The sequence below is a fragment of the Cyanistes caeruleus genome, chromosome 29 (assembly GCF_971803275.1).
Source record: "Cyanistes caeruleus chromosome 29, bCyaCae1.hap1.1, whole genome shotgun sequence".
NCBI classification, from domain to species: Eukaryota; Metazoa; Chordata; class Aves; order Passeriformes; family Paridae; genus Cyanistes; species Cyanistes caeruleus.
Window position 1 is genome coordinate 2413462 of NC_141729.1, and position 19525 is coordinate 2432986.

Below are 19525 nucleotides of genomic sequence, written 5' to 3' on the forward strand. Positions count from 1 at the left end.
GCAGTGAGGCAAGCCAAGGCACTGCAGGGATTTGAGGGTTGTCCTGCAGCAGATGCTTCTTGCTCAAAGAAATGAATCCACAGTGAGGAGTTTTCTTTTAAAGGCACTTTAAGGAGTCAAACTTGATTTTTCTCTGAGCAGTAGCGAGTTCAGCCTGCACAAAATGTGCTCCAGTGCTTTAATTAAGAAGAGGGAGTGAGTTTAAATGAGCTTCAATCACCCAGAGCAAGTTTTCCTATTGGAAATTTTACCAGGCCACAAATATGTTGTGTTTGTGTGCCACGAAACCACAAGAATTTGTTCCACCCTCTCAATTTAATGAGAAGCTCTACGTGATGGTATTACTGTGTGAAAAGAGAGTTTTGTTCCCAGCATTTTTTATTCCTGAATAACTTTCAGATCCCAGCCTCAGAATCTGCTTTTTTAACGAGCAGAAATCTTTCATGTTCCTGTGCTTAACCACTATAAGTCTTAAAATAGTTTTGGAAAATGTTGTGGTTTAAAATGGATTTGAGTTTATTTTATTTTCCCTGCAGTACGTATTAAAAGAATTTTTTTAAAAAGCTAAGGGAGGAAGGGAGGCATTTGAGGAGAAAAAGGAAACATGAGGGGATTTTTTTATTTTGGCAGCATTTAATTTCACTTCTTTCATTTATGCGGGTTTCATTGTAGCTGTGGCTTTATCACCACTGCAAAATAAATACAAAAATGGAGGGAGTTTTTAATTGGTTGCCGTAATAGGAATTAGCTGTGGAGATAACTCAGGTCAAATTGAGGTCTGCTCTGAAAATTCCCACAAATTGCCTCTTCTTTGCAAACTTTTTACACAAGAACATGTTTTTTCTGTGTTTATTAAATATATCTCAAATATTCTTTCTATAGAGCTAAAAACTCAAGTAGCCCCTGCCAGTACCTGGTGTTCACCCAGATCAAAGGGAGGATTGTTTTCATACCTTTAAATCGGAGGGAAATAGGAGTAGTTTATATCATTGCTGTTCATTGCAGAGATGAGGATGAGGAAATAATTGCATTTAGGTTCTTTTTGTGCTGTGTGGGAGCAGGGGGGTGTTTGTAGCTCACCATTAACAGCTCTGGTCCCAGTGGGGAAAATGTGACCCAAACATCCTGGGGCTCTCAAACCCCAGGGAAAGCTCTTAATGCAAAACCAGGCCCTGAATTCAGTTTACATTCTTCCTTTGGAGCTGAGTAACTCAATCCCTGTCCCAGTGGCTCCAGATCTGTGGCACTTCCCTGTGAGAAGAGTTGGAATCCTCCCAGGAGCTGCCCCATTGTGGTGGCAGAGGGAGAGCGAGGCCTGGGCTCTCTTTTCCATGGTTTAAATGTCTTCCCTGGCACTTTGAAAAGCGAATTTACTTATCTAAGCGCACAAACAGGGTGGGCTGCCACGTATCCATGTGTAATTACAGCCTTGGAGCCGCAGGAGCAAGGTGTGGGGACGACTGGTTTTATGAAGGTGGAAGCAGAAAAGGGCGTGGGAAGTGTTTGCATTAATTAGAGATGATAACAGAATGAATGGCAGAAGGGAACTCGTCACCAGGCAGGTTTTGATGTCTTGTTCAGTGTCCTCCTTCAGTTGTTAAGATAGTTTCTCTTTCATAAAAAGCCTCCATCAGAACAGTCTGGAAATGCTGGAAAGCACCAGAGGTTTTTCTGAAATAATGTCCCAGGGAAAGGTAAAGCCCTTAAAGACACTTAAAGATCTTAAAGGCACTTAAACCTTCGCAGTGCCAAGTGCTGCAAAATTTACTGCATGGCTCTTGTGGTGTCACAAAGTGCCAGGTATTTTTAGTTAAATAAAACTGGTGTGGTTCTGCAGTTGCACACATTTCAGAAGGGTTGCTGAGCTAAGGTTTCCAGGTTTTCCTTGATTAAAATTGCCCTTTTTCTTTTTCCTTTTTTTGCCTCAGAACAACAAAACCACGCAGTTCAGGCATGTCCAGCAGCTCACCTACAGCCTGATAGAGTGGAGATCCCAAATCCTCTCTGGGACTTTGCCCAAGGATGAACTTGCTGAGCTCAAGAAAAAAGTCACTGCCAAGATTGACTATGGCAACAGGTGAGCTCCAAACTCTGCCTGGAGAGCAGGGGAGGCTCCCAAACCCCCGGGAAGGCTCTTAGTGCAAAACCAGGCCCTGACTTAGGCTTAAATTTTTCCTTGGAAGGGGTGAAATGGCAGCTTTGAGTCCCTGTGACAACATGGCCACCTGGCAGGTTGGTTCTCAGTGTGTCACAGATCTCTGTGGCTTGGCAGGAATTCTCTCTTCATTCTGCACAGATCCTGGCACGGGGCGGCCTTTCCGTTGGAGCAGAGCTTGTGCCTGGATTTGGATGCTGGTGGGGAAATGCTCTGCTTTATCAGCAGCTGAGGGCAGGATTCCACAGACACTCCAGCCCTCAGTGGTTTGCAGTCTCCAGGACCCATTTTTCTGCCTGTCAGCTGTGATTGAGGTCCAATAAGTGAATTAAGAAGCCAGTGGGAGAGAATAACAATCAGCTGCAATCCATGAGCTTCGTAGATATTCATCCACCTTTGAAGGAAAGCCATTTAGGCAGGAATAAGGGAGATGTTAACCTAGGATTGAGTTACCTGACTAATTCCTTCTCCCTTGAATGGGAAAATGGGAGAGAAGGTTTTTTAAGGCAGGAAAACCAGCAGTGAGTGAGGTTATTCCAAGGAGTGGGATGTTGAGCACAGGCAGTGATTTGGTCTTTGCTGCTCCCACATTCTTGCATTTTTTTGTCTCCTGGGGCTGTCCAGGATCCTGGGTCTGGACCTGGTAGTCCGAGATGACAACGGGAACATCCTGGACCCAGATGAGACCAGCACAATCTCCCTCTTCAAGGCCCATGAAACTGCATCCAAGAGGATTGATGAGAGGATCCAGGAGGAAAAGGTAGCTCTGGTTTTCCCTCTACGGTCACTGTGTTTTTATATTCCCCTTAAGGCTGTGCTCCCTTGGCAGCAGAACTAAATTCTCCTGTGTTTGTAACAGAAATATAAAATTTAATGGAAAATGTGAAATTCTTTACAGTCCCTTCAGCAGAGTTTGGACCTCCGGGGGCAGCCAATATTCAACTCCACACACACTTACAGCCTCTATGTGAACTTCAAGAACTTTGTCTGCAACATTGGGGAAGATGCAGAGCTGCTGATGAGCCTCTATGACCCTGACCTCTCCAAATTCATCAGGTGAGTGCTTTTTTGGAGATTCTTAAGCAATTTAGTCATCAGGGTGTTCGTTCTGAAGAAGCCAGTGGGTTAGAAAGGGAGATCCAGCAGAAGTTTTCCAGTTCTGTTGTTGGTTGCTGCCCCAGTGGGGGAAAATGAATTCTAAAAACTTCAGAATGAATTTCAGAGAGGTAGGAAGTCCAGGCAGTGTCCTTCCTAAAGCTGGGTATTTCTTTGATCCCACATTGTCCTTTTTGTATCTTAATTTTCCCTGCTGTGGCTGCAAGCCTTGGTTAAGCATTTTATTAATTGTTTTTCAGTAAATCAGGGATTTAAATGGTGTTTGCTGTCCAGTTCACATCTGAAGAGGTGGGGAGGATATGAGGAACTTAATCAGGGAGGCAGTTCCGTGTCAGGAACACTCTGTGTCCAGCACTGCAGTTATCAGGTGTGGCTATGCCGTGGGAATTGGCCAGGGGAGCAGCTGCCAGGGCTCACCCCATCCTGCCTCCAGTAAATGAGTCACTTCAGAGGCATTTTGGGATAAAAGATGGGTCAGATTTTCCTCAACGATCAGAATGCTTTTGTGCTTTTGCCAGGAAATGGAGGCGTCAGGTGTTGATTTGTTAAAATTGACTTTTTCTCCCTTTCTTTGCAGTGAAAATTACCTGGTCCGTTGGGGCAGCAATGGGATGCCAAAAGAAATTGAGAAACTGAACAACCTCCAAGCAGTGTTTACTGTAAGTTCAGAGAATCCCAGATTGGGTTGGGAGCTGAATCCCAGCCAGTGCCACCCCTGCCATGGCAGGGACACCTCCCACTGTCCCAGGCTGCTCCAACCTGGCCTTGGGCACTTCCAGGGATCCAGGGGCAGCCACAGCTCCTCTGGGAATTCCATCTCAGCCCCTCCTCAACCTCACAGGGAAGGATTTCTCCCCAGTATCCCCATCTATCCCTGCCTTCTTGCAGTGGGAAACCGTTCTCTGTGTCCTGGCACTATAAATGTCTCCATCTCCCTTGTGGTCTCCCTGCAGATCCAGGAGGCCACAATTTTTACCTGTGTATAGCCCAACAAAACCCCTTCCCCTTCCCCTTCCCCTTCCCCTTCCCCTTCCCCTTCCCCTTCCCTCCCCCTTTTTCTCCACTCACAAAGGACATTGATGGAACTCAATTTTAACTCTTCTTTTTTCAGGACTTGAGCAGTTCTGACCTGATCCGGCCCCGGATCAGCCTGGTGTGCCAGATCGTGCGCGTGGGGCGCATGGAGCTGAAGGATGGCAAGAAGCACACCTGCGGGCTCCGCAGGCCTTTCGGCGTGGCAGGTGGGGACTGCCTCCCCGGGGACACCCAGGAAAACCCCTGGGGGGACTGGGATACGGGTCTGGGAGCTGGGAAATGTGCTGGGAAATGTGCCAGTATCTCTGCTTCAGGGCAGATTGTCCCTTCCGAGATCTCTCATGAAGGTTCTGGCTGGAGAGTAAGTGCTCGCTGCTGGCTTTTAACCTCTTTTAACCTGTTAAACTTAAAGGTTTGTTAACCTTTTAACAGGCTGCCACAGCTGCAGCAGGCTCATCAGGGCCTTATCAGAGTGGGATTTGCTCCTCAGGGCTCATGGAATATTTTAAAGGAACCTTAGTGAACCAGACTCCCAATTATTATTTTTATTATATTATTATATAATATATATTTATGTATTATATTATATATATAATAATATAATAATATTATTATATTATTTTATTATGTTATTTTATTCCTGGGATTTCTTGTGAAGGGACTTGCTTGAAAGCCTTGGTGGGAATCGATTTCCAAAGAAGCAGCATTTGGATACAAGTGGAATTTCCTTGCCTTGAAGTGCCTCAGTCCCACCTGGTTTTTCTTGGAGGGTGTATTTTGTTAGAGTGTATTCAGTATATTCACACTCACTGCTGTGGGCTGACCTGCACATCAATGTAAATGTGCTTTTAAAAAAATTAAGATGAGAGTGATGCCCTCCATTGCTGTCACAGGATTCCAGGTCTTTCTGGGGTAGGAAATAACCTTAAATCCCATCCAGTTCCACCCCTGCCATGAACTCCTTCCTATCCCAGATCACTCAGAACCCTTGTTCTGAGCAACACTGGCCCAAAATAACCCCTTGTTGTTTCCATTCTGAGAGGGGAAAGCTCTCTCTGGGTTCTTGGCAGATCTGAGCGATGCTCTGGTGTCGTTGCAGTGATGGACATCACTGACATCATCCACGGGAAGGTGGACGATGAGGAGAAGCAGCATTTTATCCCCTTCCAGCAGTGAGTACCGTGCTCCAGAGCTCGCAGCACCTCTGGCTAAAGCCCTTCTTTTGGGAAGGACAGATCTGTCTGGGTGCCTGGCAGAGCCCCAGGGGCTCTACAAATAGATCAGCTGATAGCAGCAGTCAGCTCTTTGCAGGGAGAGGTTTCTGTCACCCCCAGGAGCCTTTGTTCCGTTTTCATGGCTCTGTGACAGACTCGATTGCCTAGGGACTTTGGCAGTGCAGCTGGAATTTCTGGGTACCTTCGGGGTGAGGAAGAGGAGCACAGAGCAAAATAGTGTCCTGGGGCCTGGGGGGATGTGACATGCAGAATTTTTGGGGGGGTACAAGGCAGGATTTTCGTCGAGACTGAGCAGAGACACTGAGCTATTTGTCACTGCTGCCCCTCCCTTCCCACATTGCCTTGTGTGGGTCAGTCATAGGGAAGGGATTCCTCCCTCTTCCCAGGGAAGAAATTCCAGCCCTGATGAGATCTGCATTTCTGCTCTGAGAGTTAGACTTGTGTGTTTGTTCTGCCTGCTCTGCTTGCTCACTTTTTTTTGGCACATGAGAGTAACGAAAACTGAGCTTGTTTGGGTAGAGCCAGCCTTGTTGTTACAGCCCTAAATACAGCAAAGCATTGGCTGCGGCCTTTTGTTGTTACAGGGTATTTTTGGGAGACATTTGGGTTTGTTCCCCTTCCCTTTCAGGTCCTGGAAGGATGGCTTTCCCTTTGCAGAATAATGTTAGTCTGCTACTTTTTTTTTTTTTTTTAAATTGGTTATTTATTTATTTGTTTAGGGGTTTTTGTTTTGTTTGTTCGTTTTTTAATTGTTTTGGTTGGGGTGGGTTTTTTGGGGAGGTTTTTTTTTTTTTTGCTTGTTTGTTTGATTTGGTTTTTGTTTTGTTGGTTTGGGTTTTTTTCCCATTTTATTTCTGCTCTAATGAGGCTGAGTTCTGACCCCCAGCTGGACACCAGGCTGGGCAACCTGTGGAGACCTCATTTCTCCTTCATTATTGAGGCTGTGGGTACAGGAGTGAAGTCAGGGTCAAGGTCCAAACCTCAACAGTCTTGTTTGTGACTGGGGATGGGTTCATCACTTAGGAGTTGTCACAGCAGTCATTAATTTATATTAATTTATAGTACTTTTCCAATAGTTAATCTGCACAGGGGCAACTCTGAGGCAAACTTGAAGTCAGGGCTTAAATCCTGAGGTCAGTGTTCCTTACCTTAGGCCTGAGGGATAAACTGATTCATCTCCTAATGGGAAGGTTTAAAAGGATTTTGTGCAGGTGAAGGAATGAAAATCCCATTGGAATCCTTGAAAAAAACCCCACATTTATTTGGTAAACAGCCGGCCGTTGGCCAGCCCTCTCCTTGTATGTGGTTGGTGTCTGTCCCAGTCCCTGACCCCGTTTTATTGGGTCCCCTGCCCAGGATTGCCATGGAGACCTACATCAGGCAGCGCCAGCTCATCATGTCCCCCCTGATCACCTCCCATGGCATTGGCGAGAACGAGCCCCTCACCTCTGTCTTCAACAAAGTCATCGCCGCCAAGGAGGTCAACCACAAAGGCCAAGGTGCAGCCTGGGGGGAACCCGGGCTGGGAGAGTTCCCAGGGGAATAAATGGGTGCTGAAAGTCTCAAGATCAAGGTTTGGTGTAGTTTAATCCCTTCCCCGAGCCCAGTGCGTTGTCACTTTGTCCCTCCATCACACACGGAGCTAAAATCAAAGTGAAACCAGACAAAACTTGCATGAGAGCAGCTCCTCACTTGCTAGTCATGTGTTTAAGGTCACTTTAAAATAAAAGTGTTTTATGGATGTGAAATATTTGTAAGTGGATGTGGCTGTGTGTCCCAAATGGCTTTGGGGTTAAATCACATTATTTTGTGATTATGGCCTTCCTTGGCTCCAAGACACTCAAGATTCATCTCTGAAAGTTCAGAGTTTACTTCAGAGAATCTTCTTGCCCAGCAAAGCCTTACTCAGATTCAGTGACATGGAGAACTGGGCAAGAGAGAACCAGATGGGGACAAGGAGGTTTCATGAAAACACAGATTTTTTGGAAGGACAGGCTTAAATTTCACAGGTTTGTACCTTTTTGTTTTCAGTGAACAAGTGTCATTTCCCTTTTCTTAGGTCTATGGGTCTCTCTGAAGCTGCTCCCTGGGGATCTGGCTCAGGTTCAGAAGGATTTTTCCCACCTTGTAGACAGATCCACTGCAGTGGCTCGAAAAATGGGGTTCCCTGAGATCATCCTTCCTGGTAGGTCCCATGTGCCTCCACATTCCATGGAGTAAAAGAGGTGCTTAAACTCTAGATTTTCTCTCCCCAAAGGATTTATTTATTTAAAAAAAAATAAAAAAAATAAAAAAAATATAAAAATTTCTTTTTATCTGAAAACTTTTTATTTTTCTTCAAATTTCCAAGTTATTTTCTTATTTTTTTTTTTGTCACAAGCAGTTGAAAACATGAGTTTCCTTTCTTATGGCAAAATGATGGTTTATGGAGAAAATGTCTCTTTAGTCAAAGGAATTTTAGTTGTGTAGGGCTTTGACCCACCCATTCAGAGTGGATTTAACCCTAGAGAGCTTGTTAAATAAAAAAGAAACAAAAGAGAACATAGGGACAGAGGTTTGTAGAAAGAAAAATGGTTCATTTTAGAAGATTTTGTGTCATTTGAGATGGAAATGTAAATGGTGCGATGGTGGGTGTTGTTAATTAAAGGCTGAAAGGAAAACAAGGATAACATGGTACCCAGGGGCATTAACTGTTAACCTGGGAATGAGAAAGGAGCTTATTAAACGCTGGGAATTGCAGGTGACGTCCGGAATGACATCTACGTCACCCTGATCCAGGGCGAGTTTGACAAAGGCAAGAAGAAAACCCCCAAGAACGTTGAGGTCACCATGTCCGTGCACGACGAGGATGGCAACCTGCAGGAGGTAGGACGGCCTCTGGCACCCTCTGGAGATTTACCACCAAAAACACTCCAGATTTACCTTTCTCCCCCACCTGTGCCTTGTGTGTTTTGTCCAAAGAAAGCCATCCACCCCGGGGCTGGCTACGAGGGAGTCTCGGAGTACAAGTCTGTGGTTTATTACCAGGTCAAGCAGCCCTGCTGGTACGAGACTGTCAAGGTACGGCTCTGTCCGTGTTCTTCCTCCGGGCACAAACCATTGCTGGTGTAAAACCAGCAGCTCCTCAGCTCCAGGATGTGCTGGGGAGTGCCTGGGGACAGGGGAAATGCTGTTTCCATCCCATTCTCCCTTGCAGGTAGCCATTGCCATAGAAGAAGTCAGTCGCTGCCACCTGAGGTTCACATTCCGTCACCGCTCATCCCAGGAGTGTGAGTACCAGGAAGGGACTCACCTGCAGGATCGCTGTGCTCCTCCCACTGATTGCAGAACTTGCATTTCTGCTTTGTCACTTATTGCTGGGTTTACTTATTCCCAGTTTTGTGGCAAGCAAAAACCCAAAAATCATTCAAATTTTTTTCACCTAAAGTTTGGTGCAGGTTTTGTCCTGAAACTGAAATTTGATAAGGAGCCACATTTTATCCTCCCCCAAAAGGCAATTACCAATGTTTGTTATTGCTTTGGTTTCTCAGTGTAGGGTGTTGCTTTCAATTTATTTCACAAAATTCACTACAAGGCCTGGTGGGCTTGTCTTGATCTTCCTATAGGAGGATTTCTATTTAGGCTAATGAAAAGCTAATGAGAGGGTTGGAGCCAGAAGTTCCATCAAATCACTTCAGAGCCCTGAAATGAGATCAATAATGTGAGGCTCAGCCACTGAAAGGCTCTCAAAGGCTTCTGGTTCTGAAGGCAGTGACATCCTTCCACATCCACAGCTCACAAACCAAACTCCCAACCAAAAATATCTGTAGAATTCAATATCAGAGGATTGTGGAATTGTTAAGGTTAGAAAAGACCTGGAAGACTAAGGAGTCCAACCATTAATCTCTCGGTGTATCAGCACAAAAACCACTAAAATTGTGTGTGGGAGATGCTCCAGGAGGATGTGTTTGTGCAGCTGCAGTTACCTGTTAAATAAAATGAAGTTACCAGTTAAATAACTCAGCTGATAGGGTTAGAGGGCTGCATTTTGGATTGTGTGGACATGAATAAGACAATTGCTGATGAAGATTTCTCCTGTTTGCAGCCAGGGATAGGTCTGAGAGAGCTTTTGGCATGGGCTTTGTGAAGCTGATGAATGCAGATGGAACAACGCTGCAGGATGGCAAACACAATTTGATAATTTACAAGGTAACCTGGGCATTTCCAGCCTTGTCTCATATTTAACTCATCAAAACTCTCCCCTGGCTGATTTTCCAAGCAGTAGAAAGCTACAGAATGTGTGTGGGGGGTGGGAAATCCTCCTAAACTCCGTGGCTTTGCAAATAGCTTAGATCATTTGTAGTATGGACAGCTTATCCCTGAAATCAGAAACTCAAGCAATGAAAGAGATGAAGAAGTGTTTCAAACCCATTCTGTCTGTCACTGTGTGACCCTTCTCTCTGCTGTGTCCATCCAACAGGGTGACAACAAGAAAATGGAAGATGCCAGGAGTTATTTGACCCTTCCTTGCACCAAAACAGAGATGGAGGAGAAGGAGGCTCCCTCAGGAAAAAACCTGCACCCTCTGGCCAACTTCACTCCCACCAAGGACAGCACCAAGGACAGCTTCCAGATCGCCACCGTCATCTGCTCCACCAAACTCACCCAGAATGGTAAGGCTCGTTCTGGGGCTCTGAAATACACAGGGCATTTTCTTCAGGCAGGTTTCTGTGTGTGGGCAGAGAGCTTCAGGTTTCATTTTGCTGCTCACATGTCAGTGGCAGCCCTGTCCTGTCAAGCTGCCAGAACAAGCTCCCAGAATGTCTGTGCAAGCCTTTCATGCAAATATTTGATCCAGACTGCCAACGTTAAACCCAAAAAGTTTGCTGGCACGCGTGGAAATGTCACCTGTCACTGACAGTGTCTGTGTTTTGTCACAATTTTAAATGTTTAAGGTTGATTGCCTCCTTTCCTCTGCCTGTTAAGAGAGCAGCAGTTAGGACTGAGCTCTCCAAGGTGACGATGTGCAGTAACTCTGCTGTGCTGCCGAAGGGGTCACAATGAGGAGAGATATGTGCACGAGCCCAGCCTGTGCTGGTAAATGATGGGAGACTTCCAGTAGCTCTGGAAGGCTCCTGGGCTAAGTCATGCACTCTAATAAAATTCCTGGCTTGAAATACCTGCTCTTGAGTCCATAAAATCTCTTGCAAAATGGTCTCCAAATGTGCTGTCGGATGGCAGCCAGGTTTCCATTTATAGCAGAGCTTCTCTCTCGTGCCAAGACAAAAGAAACACCTCAAGGTAACGTTCTGTACCTGAGGGTGACTTTTCCTTGTGTACTGACTCTAAAAATAACCCCCAGCATTGCTGGGGGTTGCTCTGCAGCCTTGCAGGCAGCTGGAAGCTGTAATTGCTGCTTTGTGTCCTTGCAGTTGACCTGCTGGGTTTGCTGAACTGGCGCTCCAACTCCCACAACATCGCCCACAACCTCAGGAAGCTCATGGAGGTGGAAGGAGGAGAAATTGTGAAGGTATTCCCAGGGATCTGAGGCTCCTTGGCGCACAGACTCTTGTGTGTTGGACCCAAAAACTGTCTGTCTGGGTTGGGAGGCAGGTCTGGTGCTGAGCAGTGGGAGAATTGTCAAATCATGGAATGGTTTGGCTTGGAAGGGACCTTAAAATCAGCTTTTTCCACCCCCTGCCAAGGGCAGGGGTACCTTCCACTGTCCCAGCTTGCTCCAGCCTGGCCGTGGACACTTCCAGGGATGGGGCAGCCACAGCTGCTCTGGGAACTTCTGTTCCACCTCTCATTAGTGGAATTCACCAGAATTACAGAAGTTAAATATTACAGGGATCAAGGAGAGGGTGGTGACTTTATTTTCCCCTTTATCCTTATGAAATAAGAAATACATCCAAAGCCTAACTTTTAATTTTCAACTCCTTTGTGAATGAGGAGGAACTAGCTGTGAATCTGGGAGCAGAGACAGCCCAGAGATCTCATAGAATACTGCAGGGAGTGGGCCAGAAATGGTGGCATTCCCGCAGAAGATGGTCTGCTGAAGGATTTGGGATGAAATCTTACCTGCAGAGAGGAGTCCCAAGAGTGACACAATTCTGTGCTGGGATTGTGCAAGGCTATGTTCTTCTGGAGCAGCTGAAGGTGAAGTTGGTGCTGTGTCACTGCAGACAGGCTGAGTGCAGTGGCACTCGGGACAGGGCCAGGCTGCTTTGGAAACATCAGCATTTTTATCCTGTGGGCTGAAAAGGCCATAAAACAGCAAAGTGGGGCTGTTCAGAGCTGAGGAGAAAAGATCTTCTTTACTACAGAGCCGATCCTGACAATCCTGTGCTGGAACACAGGGCTGGGTTCCCTTTTAGATGTTTTCCATGGACAAGTTTTACAGTTCAGCTGGACTGGACGGGGAGGAACAATCCAGCTCATGTTCCTGTGCAGGATGCCAGCAGCAGCTACCTTTCCCCACCCTTTCACTGTTCCTTTTCCCCTCTAGTTTTTGCCAGACACCCTCGATGCACTTTTCAACATCATGATGGAAATGTCAGAAAATGAAACCTATGATTTCCTGGTGTTTGATGCCCTGGTGAGTGAATCTTTGTTTTCAGCCACATTCCCAGTCTGTTCCTGGTGATTCCAATGAGCAATTGGTATTTTGCTCTTGAAATAAATGATATTTAAGCACTTCTTATGGCTTTTTCAGGAGCCAGGACTGAAATACACATCAAGTTTTTAGCAGCCACAGTGAAAAGAGTACTAAATTGCACACACACAGTGTTTAGTGACTGTTAAAACATGAATAACACTCTCTGTAGCATTAATGCTGTTGATAAAACAGAAACGATAACCCAGCAAAATAAATGGAATTAGAGACTGTTCTATTTGAGTTACTGTGCAGCTCTGTGCATCTGTCTCCTTCTGGATTTTTGGCAGGTATTTATTATTTCTCTGATTGGAGACATCAAGTTCCAGCATTTCAACACCGTGCTTGAGACTTACATTTACAAACACTTCAGTGCAACCCTGGCCTATGTGTGAGTATTGATCCTAAACCTCAGGTGTTACCCAGCAGTGTGACTGAGGGCTTTGGGGATGAGATCAGCTCATGCTGATGTATTTGATGAGGTAATTTTTGATGATGTGAATGTGACAAAGGCAGCTGAGAGCAGAGTTCCATCCTTTCTCTGCGTTCAGGAGAGAAAGAATCCTTCTTATTGCTCTTTTTGCCCTGTAAAAAATCCTGATGTGAGATTTTTTTTCTGTCAAAGCAGACAGAAAAGACACTTCTATCATGGGTTTCCATCTTTCCAGCCCCCTGATCAAGCACCCCTCAGGCAGAGGTCATCACCCTTGTGGTAACAGAAACAAAAAGTCAAAACCAGAAACCAAACTGCTTTTCCTCTCTAAAAATCTCCCCTCAGTTTTTAGTGATCCTCATGAATTCCTGGCTGTCACCCTAATGGAAACACAATTTGAAGTCCCCTTCTCCTGGAACACCTTCTTCCCTCCCCTTCCATGCAATCAATGCTTCCACACTGTTTTCTTGTCTCCTCCTGCTCCGCACCTGGCAATTCTCACACGGGGAGAAGGCCTCAGCCCCTTCTCCTGGGAATGGGTTTTGCAGCTTCCTGGACAGCTCCTTGTAGGGCAGAAGAAAAGCAGAGTGAGAGGGTAGAATCTGTAGCCTTTCAGCCCATGATTTCAGGAGGAAATGGGCTGTGAGAAGGAGCTCTGGTGTTTTTGGGGCTGCAGTATCTCTCTGAACTGAGCCATGCCTGTATCAGTTCCCCTCTTGGGTTTATCTCCAAAGGAAACTCACCAAAGTCCTGAACTGCTACGTGGGGAATGCTGAGGACTCCAGCAAGACAGAGCTGCTCTTTGCAGCCCTGAAAGCCCTGAAATACCTGTTCAGATTCATCGTGCAGTCGCGGGTATTGTACCTGAGGTGGGTTCAGCCCTTCCCTTCCTGGGCCTCCTCTGGGAAACCCACTGGAGTTTCTTCAAGTAAATATCACTAAAGGGGATATTCTTCACCAAATCCTCTATCACTGACTGATTAAGAGGATCTTTCTGCCTTTTGTCTGTGGCTGGAACAAATTAATTGAGCAAAAATTAAAATACCAGATTAGAAAAGAGAAAAACCTTTTAGTTGCCCCTAGCATGCAGCAAGCAGGTTATGGATGAGCTGAAAAAGAACCAAATACTTGTTTTTATGAAGCAAATAATGGAATTTCTTCCTCATTTTCAGAAACTTTAAGAAACAAATACACAGACACTTAAATTATTCTCCAGTTGGGGTAAAATCAATGACAATGGTTTAATTGCAGTTTCAAAACATCTTTCCAGAGATACACAGTGAGGGTTTGAAACCTTTTATTCTGGAGTATTTCTGGCCATTCTGGATTATTTTCCTGTTTAATGCTGGGAACTCAGGCAGAATTTGCTGCAGTGGCAGCCTAAAAAATGCAATTTTCCCCCTACAACAGATTCCAGCAGGAAATGACTGCAAAATCTCCAATTCCATTTTTACCCCCATGTCTTTGTAGAGGGAGATGCCATTAAGATGTTGTTCCACAGGATGAAATCCTGTTTCAGCTGCTGGATTTCTGTGTGTAACTGGCCCTGTTCTTTGCAGTGTTTATGGGAAAAATGAGGATGGGAATGAATTCAATGATGCAATTCGCCAGCTGTTCCTCTCCTTCAATATCCTCATGGACCGGCCCCTGGAGGAGGCTGTCAAGATCAAGGTGAGCAGGATTTCCAGGGAAAAGTACAAATCTTTAATTAGATCAACTGGTGCAGTTGGGAAGGGGCTGGGCCAGAAAAAAGAATGAGAGAATTACCCATTAATCCCTCTTCCTCCTCCACCTTTCCCACTCTGCACTGCACATCTGGGGTGGCTGGAAGCTCTACAGATGCATAAATTTGATTTTAAACCAGTTCTCTGCAGTTATCCCCATATTTGCTTTTGACAAAAACGCTGTTTCCCATGTGCATTTCATGTCCTTAGTTTCTTTCTTCTTTCAGGGGGCAGCTTTGAAGTATTTACCGAGCATCATCAATGATGTCAAACTGGTATTTGACCCCGTTGAGCTCAGGTAACTGTGTTAAGTTTGTTTGTCCTCTAAATCCAGCTCATCTGGAATTTTGGAAACTTGGCTAAAAAAAAGCCACTCTGGTTAATGGTGCATGGACTCGAGGAAGTGGTTGTAGAGCTTGAAAGGAAGTCAGTGGAGTTCAGAGCATTCTGTGCATCCCAGTTTTTCATTCTGTGAGTGTCCGAGGCCAGGTGAGACAGGTGACCAGGGATAGTGGGAGGTGTCCCTGTCCATGGTGGAGCTGGGTGATTTTATGCTCCCTTCCTATCCAAACCATTTTAGGACTCTGGGATCCTTACAGGCACATTGAGATTTTACTGAAAAGCGAAATCTGAGGGCAGTGAAGCGTTGAAATCTTGCACAAGTTTCCACCGGTTCTTGGTGAATGCTTCTTAAAGTGTGGCAAAGGCAGAGCCTTAGCTGGGAAACCAAAAGCTGTGTTTATCCAGGAAATTATCAGCCCTATGGGTTCCTGGTTTTGGTGCTCAGAGCTTTGACCAGAGCTACCCAGCCCTGTCTCCATGTCCTGACACAAGTGATTTGCTGGGAAGCAGCAGACAGGCAGCAAATGCCCACGGAATTTAATTTTACGGGAATCTCAGGTTGGAGTGAGTCATCACTCCTGATGAAGGGGGCATCTGGAAGGAGGATGTGCCTTAGCAGCTGTGGTTGTTCCAAGTTCCACCTGTGGGCTGCTGGGTCAGTTCAAAATGAGTCTTTCCAAGCTCTTGCTTTCCCTGGGTGTAACAGCCAGTGTGATTATCCTGCCTGGCACTGGAGGGACAGAGCAGTGCCTGTTTAGAGGGTTTGTGATACACCTGCTGTGTCCTGGAATAAAAGCTTAATTTCAAGAGGTTTAAGCCTGCAGTTCTTGAACACTTCTCAGTTTTACTTCCAAGTCCTGTGCTGAGTTTCTTGAAAATAACTCAGGGCTCTGTAGTAATTTGCCTGTTGGATGGAATTCCCAGGGAAGCTGTGGCTGCTCCTGGATCCCTGGAAGTGGCCATGGCCAGGTTGGAGCACCCTGGGCCAGTAGGGAGGGGCCCCTGCCCATGGCAGGGGGTGGAGTTGATGAGCTTTAAGTCCCTTCCAAGCCAGCCCATTTTGGGATCCTGTGATTCCATGCCTGGCCCAGGTGCAGGGCAGTGTCCGTGTGGGATGGATGGGCTGATGCTGGGTGGGAATGCTGACCCTCTGCTTCCTCTGGGCTGCCCACAGCGTCCTCTTCAGCAAGTTCATCCAGAGCATCCCTGACAACCAGCTGGTCCGGCAGAAGCTGAACTGCCTGACCAAGATCGTGGAGAGTGACCTGTTCAAGCAGGCTGGTGAGTGGTGAGAAGGCTTTGGGTTCTGCCAGGGGCCACACGCCCTTCAAAACGAGTTCCCCCGCCAGTCAACAGGGGCAATCCATCATTAAATCCGGCTCTAGAAACGTTCCTTGCCATGGAAGACCTGGAGGAGTTTTTTGCTGTTCAGTCATTCTACAGTGCCCAGGATGTGGGATCCTGGTCCAGGGTGGGGGTTTAGAGGGACAGAGAAGCTGAGTGTGCTGTTTGATGGAATATGCAGAATTTATAAACGAAAGGGTGGGGTTAGATGGGATATTGGGGAGAAATTCCTCCCTGTGAGGCTGGGGAGGGGCTGGGATGGAATTCCCAGAGCAGCTGTGGCTGCCCCTGGATCACTGGAGTGCCCAAGGCCAGGCTGGAGCAGCCTGAGGCAGTGGGAGGTGTCCCTGCCATGGCAGGGGTGGGGATGAGATGATGTTTTTGGTCCCTCCCAGCCCAGCCCATTCTGTGATTCCATGATTCATGTGACTCTATCCAGTCCGTTTTGTTGTAACTCCAGTGGCTTTAGGCAAGTCCTGGTGTCCCGGATGGGATCAGGAGCAGGACACTCCTTTCAGGTGCCCATGTCCAGGGCGTGCTGAGGCTCTGCTCTATCCCTGTGTCCCTTTGCAGAGTGCAGAGATGCCCTCCTGCCCCTGCTCATCGATCAACTCAGTGGGCAGCTGGATGACAACTCCAGCAAGCCTGACCACGAGGCCAGCTCCCAGCTCCTGAGCAGTGTCCTGGAGGTCCTGGACCGTAAAGATGTGGTGAGCATGAACTCAGGAGTGCTAGCTCAGCTCAGTTCTTTTGAGAAGTTACAGTAAAGAAACATCCTCAGCTTATGCCTTAATGAGTCAGAATTGTGATATTTATAGAAATTGTGGTGCCTTGCTGTGCAGTTCTTTGTAGTGGTTCTGCCTGAAAAGGAGCCAGGAAAGGCTGAATTAGTTGTTATCACTTCTAGATGCATGTACTTCCCTTTCTAGGGACCAAAATGTCATCCCAGCTACTTTGGTGGCTTATTCAGTAATTTGGAGCAAGTTAAAGCAGTATTATATGGTATAAAAACGAGGAGCTCGCTCGTTCTCTCTGCTGTGGAATAGGGACAACATCACTGTTCAGCCAGAAAAATTCACTTCCTACTCTGGCCATGGGAATTGTTCAGAGTGGCTGTGAACAGATTATTTGAACTGTTCAGAGAAAACAAATGAAAGCCCCAGGATGAGCTGATGAAGCTGGGACAGATCCTTTAAGTGAATTCTCTGCCAAGTGAATCCCAGAGTGTTTGAATCGATAACTCGTGCACTTAGATCTCCTTTTTCTGCTTCCCCTGATGACAATGAGGCATTGCCAGGGCAGTCCTCCCATGCAGGGAGCTGTCCCTGGCAGGCTGTGCCCGAGGAACGGGCTCTGATGTCCCTTGCTGGCTGTCCCCAGGGTGCCACTGCTCTGCACACCCAGCTGATGATGGAGCGGCTGCTGCGCCGGGTCAACCGCACGGTGATCGGGATGAGCCGCCAGTCCCCGCACATTGTGAGAGCCCCTCCTGCCTTCCCCTGCCTTCCCCTGCCCTTCCCCTGCCCTTCCCCTGCCCTTCCCCTGCCTTCCCCTGCCTTCCTCTGCCTTCCCCTGCCTTCCCCTGCCTTCCCCTGCCTTCCCCTACCTTCCCCTGCCTTCCCCTGCCTTCCCCTGCCCTTCCCCTGCCTTCCCCTGCCTTCCCCTGCCTTCCCCTGCCTTCCCCTGCCTTCCCCCTGCCTTCCCCCTGCCTTCCCCTGCTTCCCCAGCACCTTTACAAGTGGAGTTCATTCTCCTGGAGGCTTTTCCCTCCTTCCCCAGTACATTTAACAGCAGGGTTCATTCCCCTGGGAGCCTTTCCCTGCCTCCCCTCTGACTCCAGCCCTCTTTAACAGTGGGGTTCACTCCCCTGGGTGCCTTTCCCTGTCTCCCCCCCTTCCCAGCATTCCCTAACTTGGGGGTTCATTCCCCTGGGAGTTCTCAGTGGCCTGATGAACTCATCTCTCCTTTCCCTGCAGGGCTTTTGTGCCCGTAGCTCCTGTTTTTCTGAGGATTAGGATTCAGGTTATCCTACTCCACTTTGAGCTGAATCACTGGGGGTGATTTCATTTCCTTTGGGCTCCTGTGCACAGAATTTTGTGTCAGGGCAGTGCCTGGCACAGGATCTTCGCTGTGTTTTGTCACCTGGGCTCAAGAGGATGAGATGCTGAGGGGTGAGACCCCCTCAGGGGCATTTCTGACCCCTGTGTAGCAGCTGAGGGGGTACAGGCAGCTGGGGTGCTGAAATTTGCCCTGGATTTTGTGTACAGAGAGGGATGGGAAAGCCAGGAGCTGGGGATTTACCTGATTTTTGCTAAGTCTGGGGTCACTTTAATGCACCACCCATGAGAATTGCAGTGGCCCTGCTAAATCTGAGAATCAGAGAGTCAGCTTGGAAAAGACCTTTAAGATCTGATGGGGTGGATCAATATAGATAGAAAATAAAATTCTGTGTTTGGAGGATGTGTTTCTTTTGTGGTCCATGGGGAGAAAGAAAGCAATACCCAGATTTCAAGCTTGAATTTTAGGAATTCTTGACAGGTTTAGAGGACCAAACAGTCTGAGGTTGAAGTCGGGACATAGATAAGGAGGATTCTGATCAGTGGTGTTTGATTAAGCCACACTGAGGTGCCACACTTAGGAGTTACAGCGCTTAATCTAGGAAAATAACCCAGCATTTTGTGTTTTTCCCATTCCAGGGGATTTTTGTGGCCTGCATGACAGCCATCCTGAGGCAGATGGATGATTTCCATTACAGCCATTACATCAACACTTTCAAAACCAGGCAGGACATCATCGTAAGTCAGCCTGGCTGGGGAATGAGCTCAGCCCAGCCAGCATCAGCACATTCTGCTCTGTGGGGCTGTTTCTGTGCCAAGGCTGGGGTGATCAAACCCTCAGCAGTGCCACAATTTTGGGGAATTTATTTGTGTCACCCTTGCTGGGCATCAGGAGGACTCAACATTTGCAGCATTGAGGAAAAACATTTTTTATGGGTGAAAAATGTTTGATTCCAGTCAGAAAGCAGAAAAGGGAAAAGAAAAGCATTTCCCTGGCTCTCACTTTGTGCCTGTTACCTTTATCCAATTCTTTTCCCCTATGAAGTTTAATTAAATGCTCGAATCTTGCTTGAGTGGCAGCAATGCAGAAAAGTTCCCAAAATGTTAAAAATTCACATCCTGAAAAACTTTGGGTATGAAACCAGGTGAAATGTGACATTTCTGAGGGGTTTTTCTGCTTAAAATCAGCAGATTTTCCCCCAAACTCCCCCAAATGGCCCAAACTAGTATTTTAGCAAGACACAACACAAGAACTGTTGGAGCTTTTTTTGTCCCTTTATTCCTTATTTTGCAATTGAGAAGTGGCTGTTTATTGAAATACCAGCTGGGGAAGGGCCTGGAGTTGTGTTCTTCCTGTACCAAAACCCACCAGAAGGTTTGGAATTCAGTTTGGGGAGCCAAGGCAATCTGGTTTTTTGCCCTGTGCAGTTGGAATTACGGAATTTCACAG

General features: G+C 46.8%; 1 protein-coding gene across 3 annotated transcripts in view; it reads left to right on the forward strand.

Annotated features, from left to right (window-relative positions):
• DOCK5 (dedicator of cytokinesis 5) overlaps nt 1–19525 on the forward strand; it is a 73167-nt gene that overhangs the window by 22227 nt on the left and 31415 nt on the right. For all 3 annotated transcript variants that reach the window (XM_086865203.1, XM_086865204.1, XM_086865205.1), the window contains exons 6-28: nt 1929–2077; nt 2780–2915; nt 3054–3211; nt 3849–3930; nt 4383–4512; nt 5406–5478; nt 6898–7040; nt 7601–7726; nt 8282–8406; nt 8503–8601; nt 8738–8810; nt 9626–9729; nt 10001–10193; nt 10953–11050; nt 12029–12118; nt 12466–12566; nt 13343–13477; nt 14168–14279; nt 14560–14630; nt 15849–15955; nt 16592–16728; nt 17399–17494; nt 18715–18813. In XM_086865203.1, the coding sequence (XP_086721329.1) occupies nt 1929–2077; nt 2780–2915; nt 3054–3211; nt 3849–3930; nt 4383–4512; nt 5406–5478; nt 6898–7040; nt 7601–7726; nt 8282–8406; nt 8503–8601; nt 8738–8810; nt 9626–9729; nt 10001–10193; nt 10953–11050; nt 12029–12118; nt 12466–12566; nt 13343–13477; nt 14168–14279; nt 14560–14630; nt 15849–15955; nt 16592–16728; nt 17399–17494; nt 18715–18813 (2637 nt within the window). The remainder of the gene's footprint in view (nt 1–1928; nt 2078–2779; nt 2916–3053; nt 3212–3848; nt 3931–4382; nt 4513–5405; nt 5479–6897; nt 7041–7600; nt 7727–8281; nt 8407–8502; nt 8602–8737; nt 8811–9625; nt 9730–10000; nt 10194–10952; nt 11051–12028; nt 12119–12465; nt 12567–13342; nt 13478–14167; nt 14280–14559; nt 14631–15848; nt 15956–16591; nt 16729–17398; nt 17495–18714; nt 18814–19525) is intronic.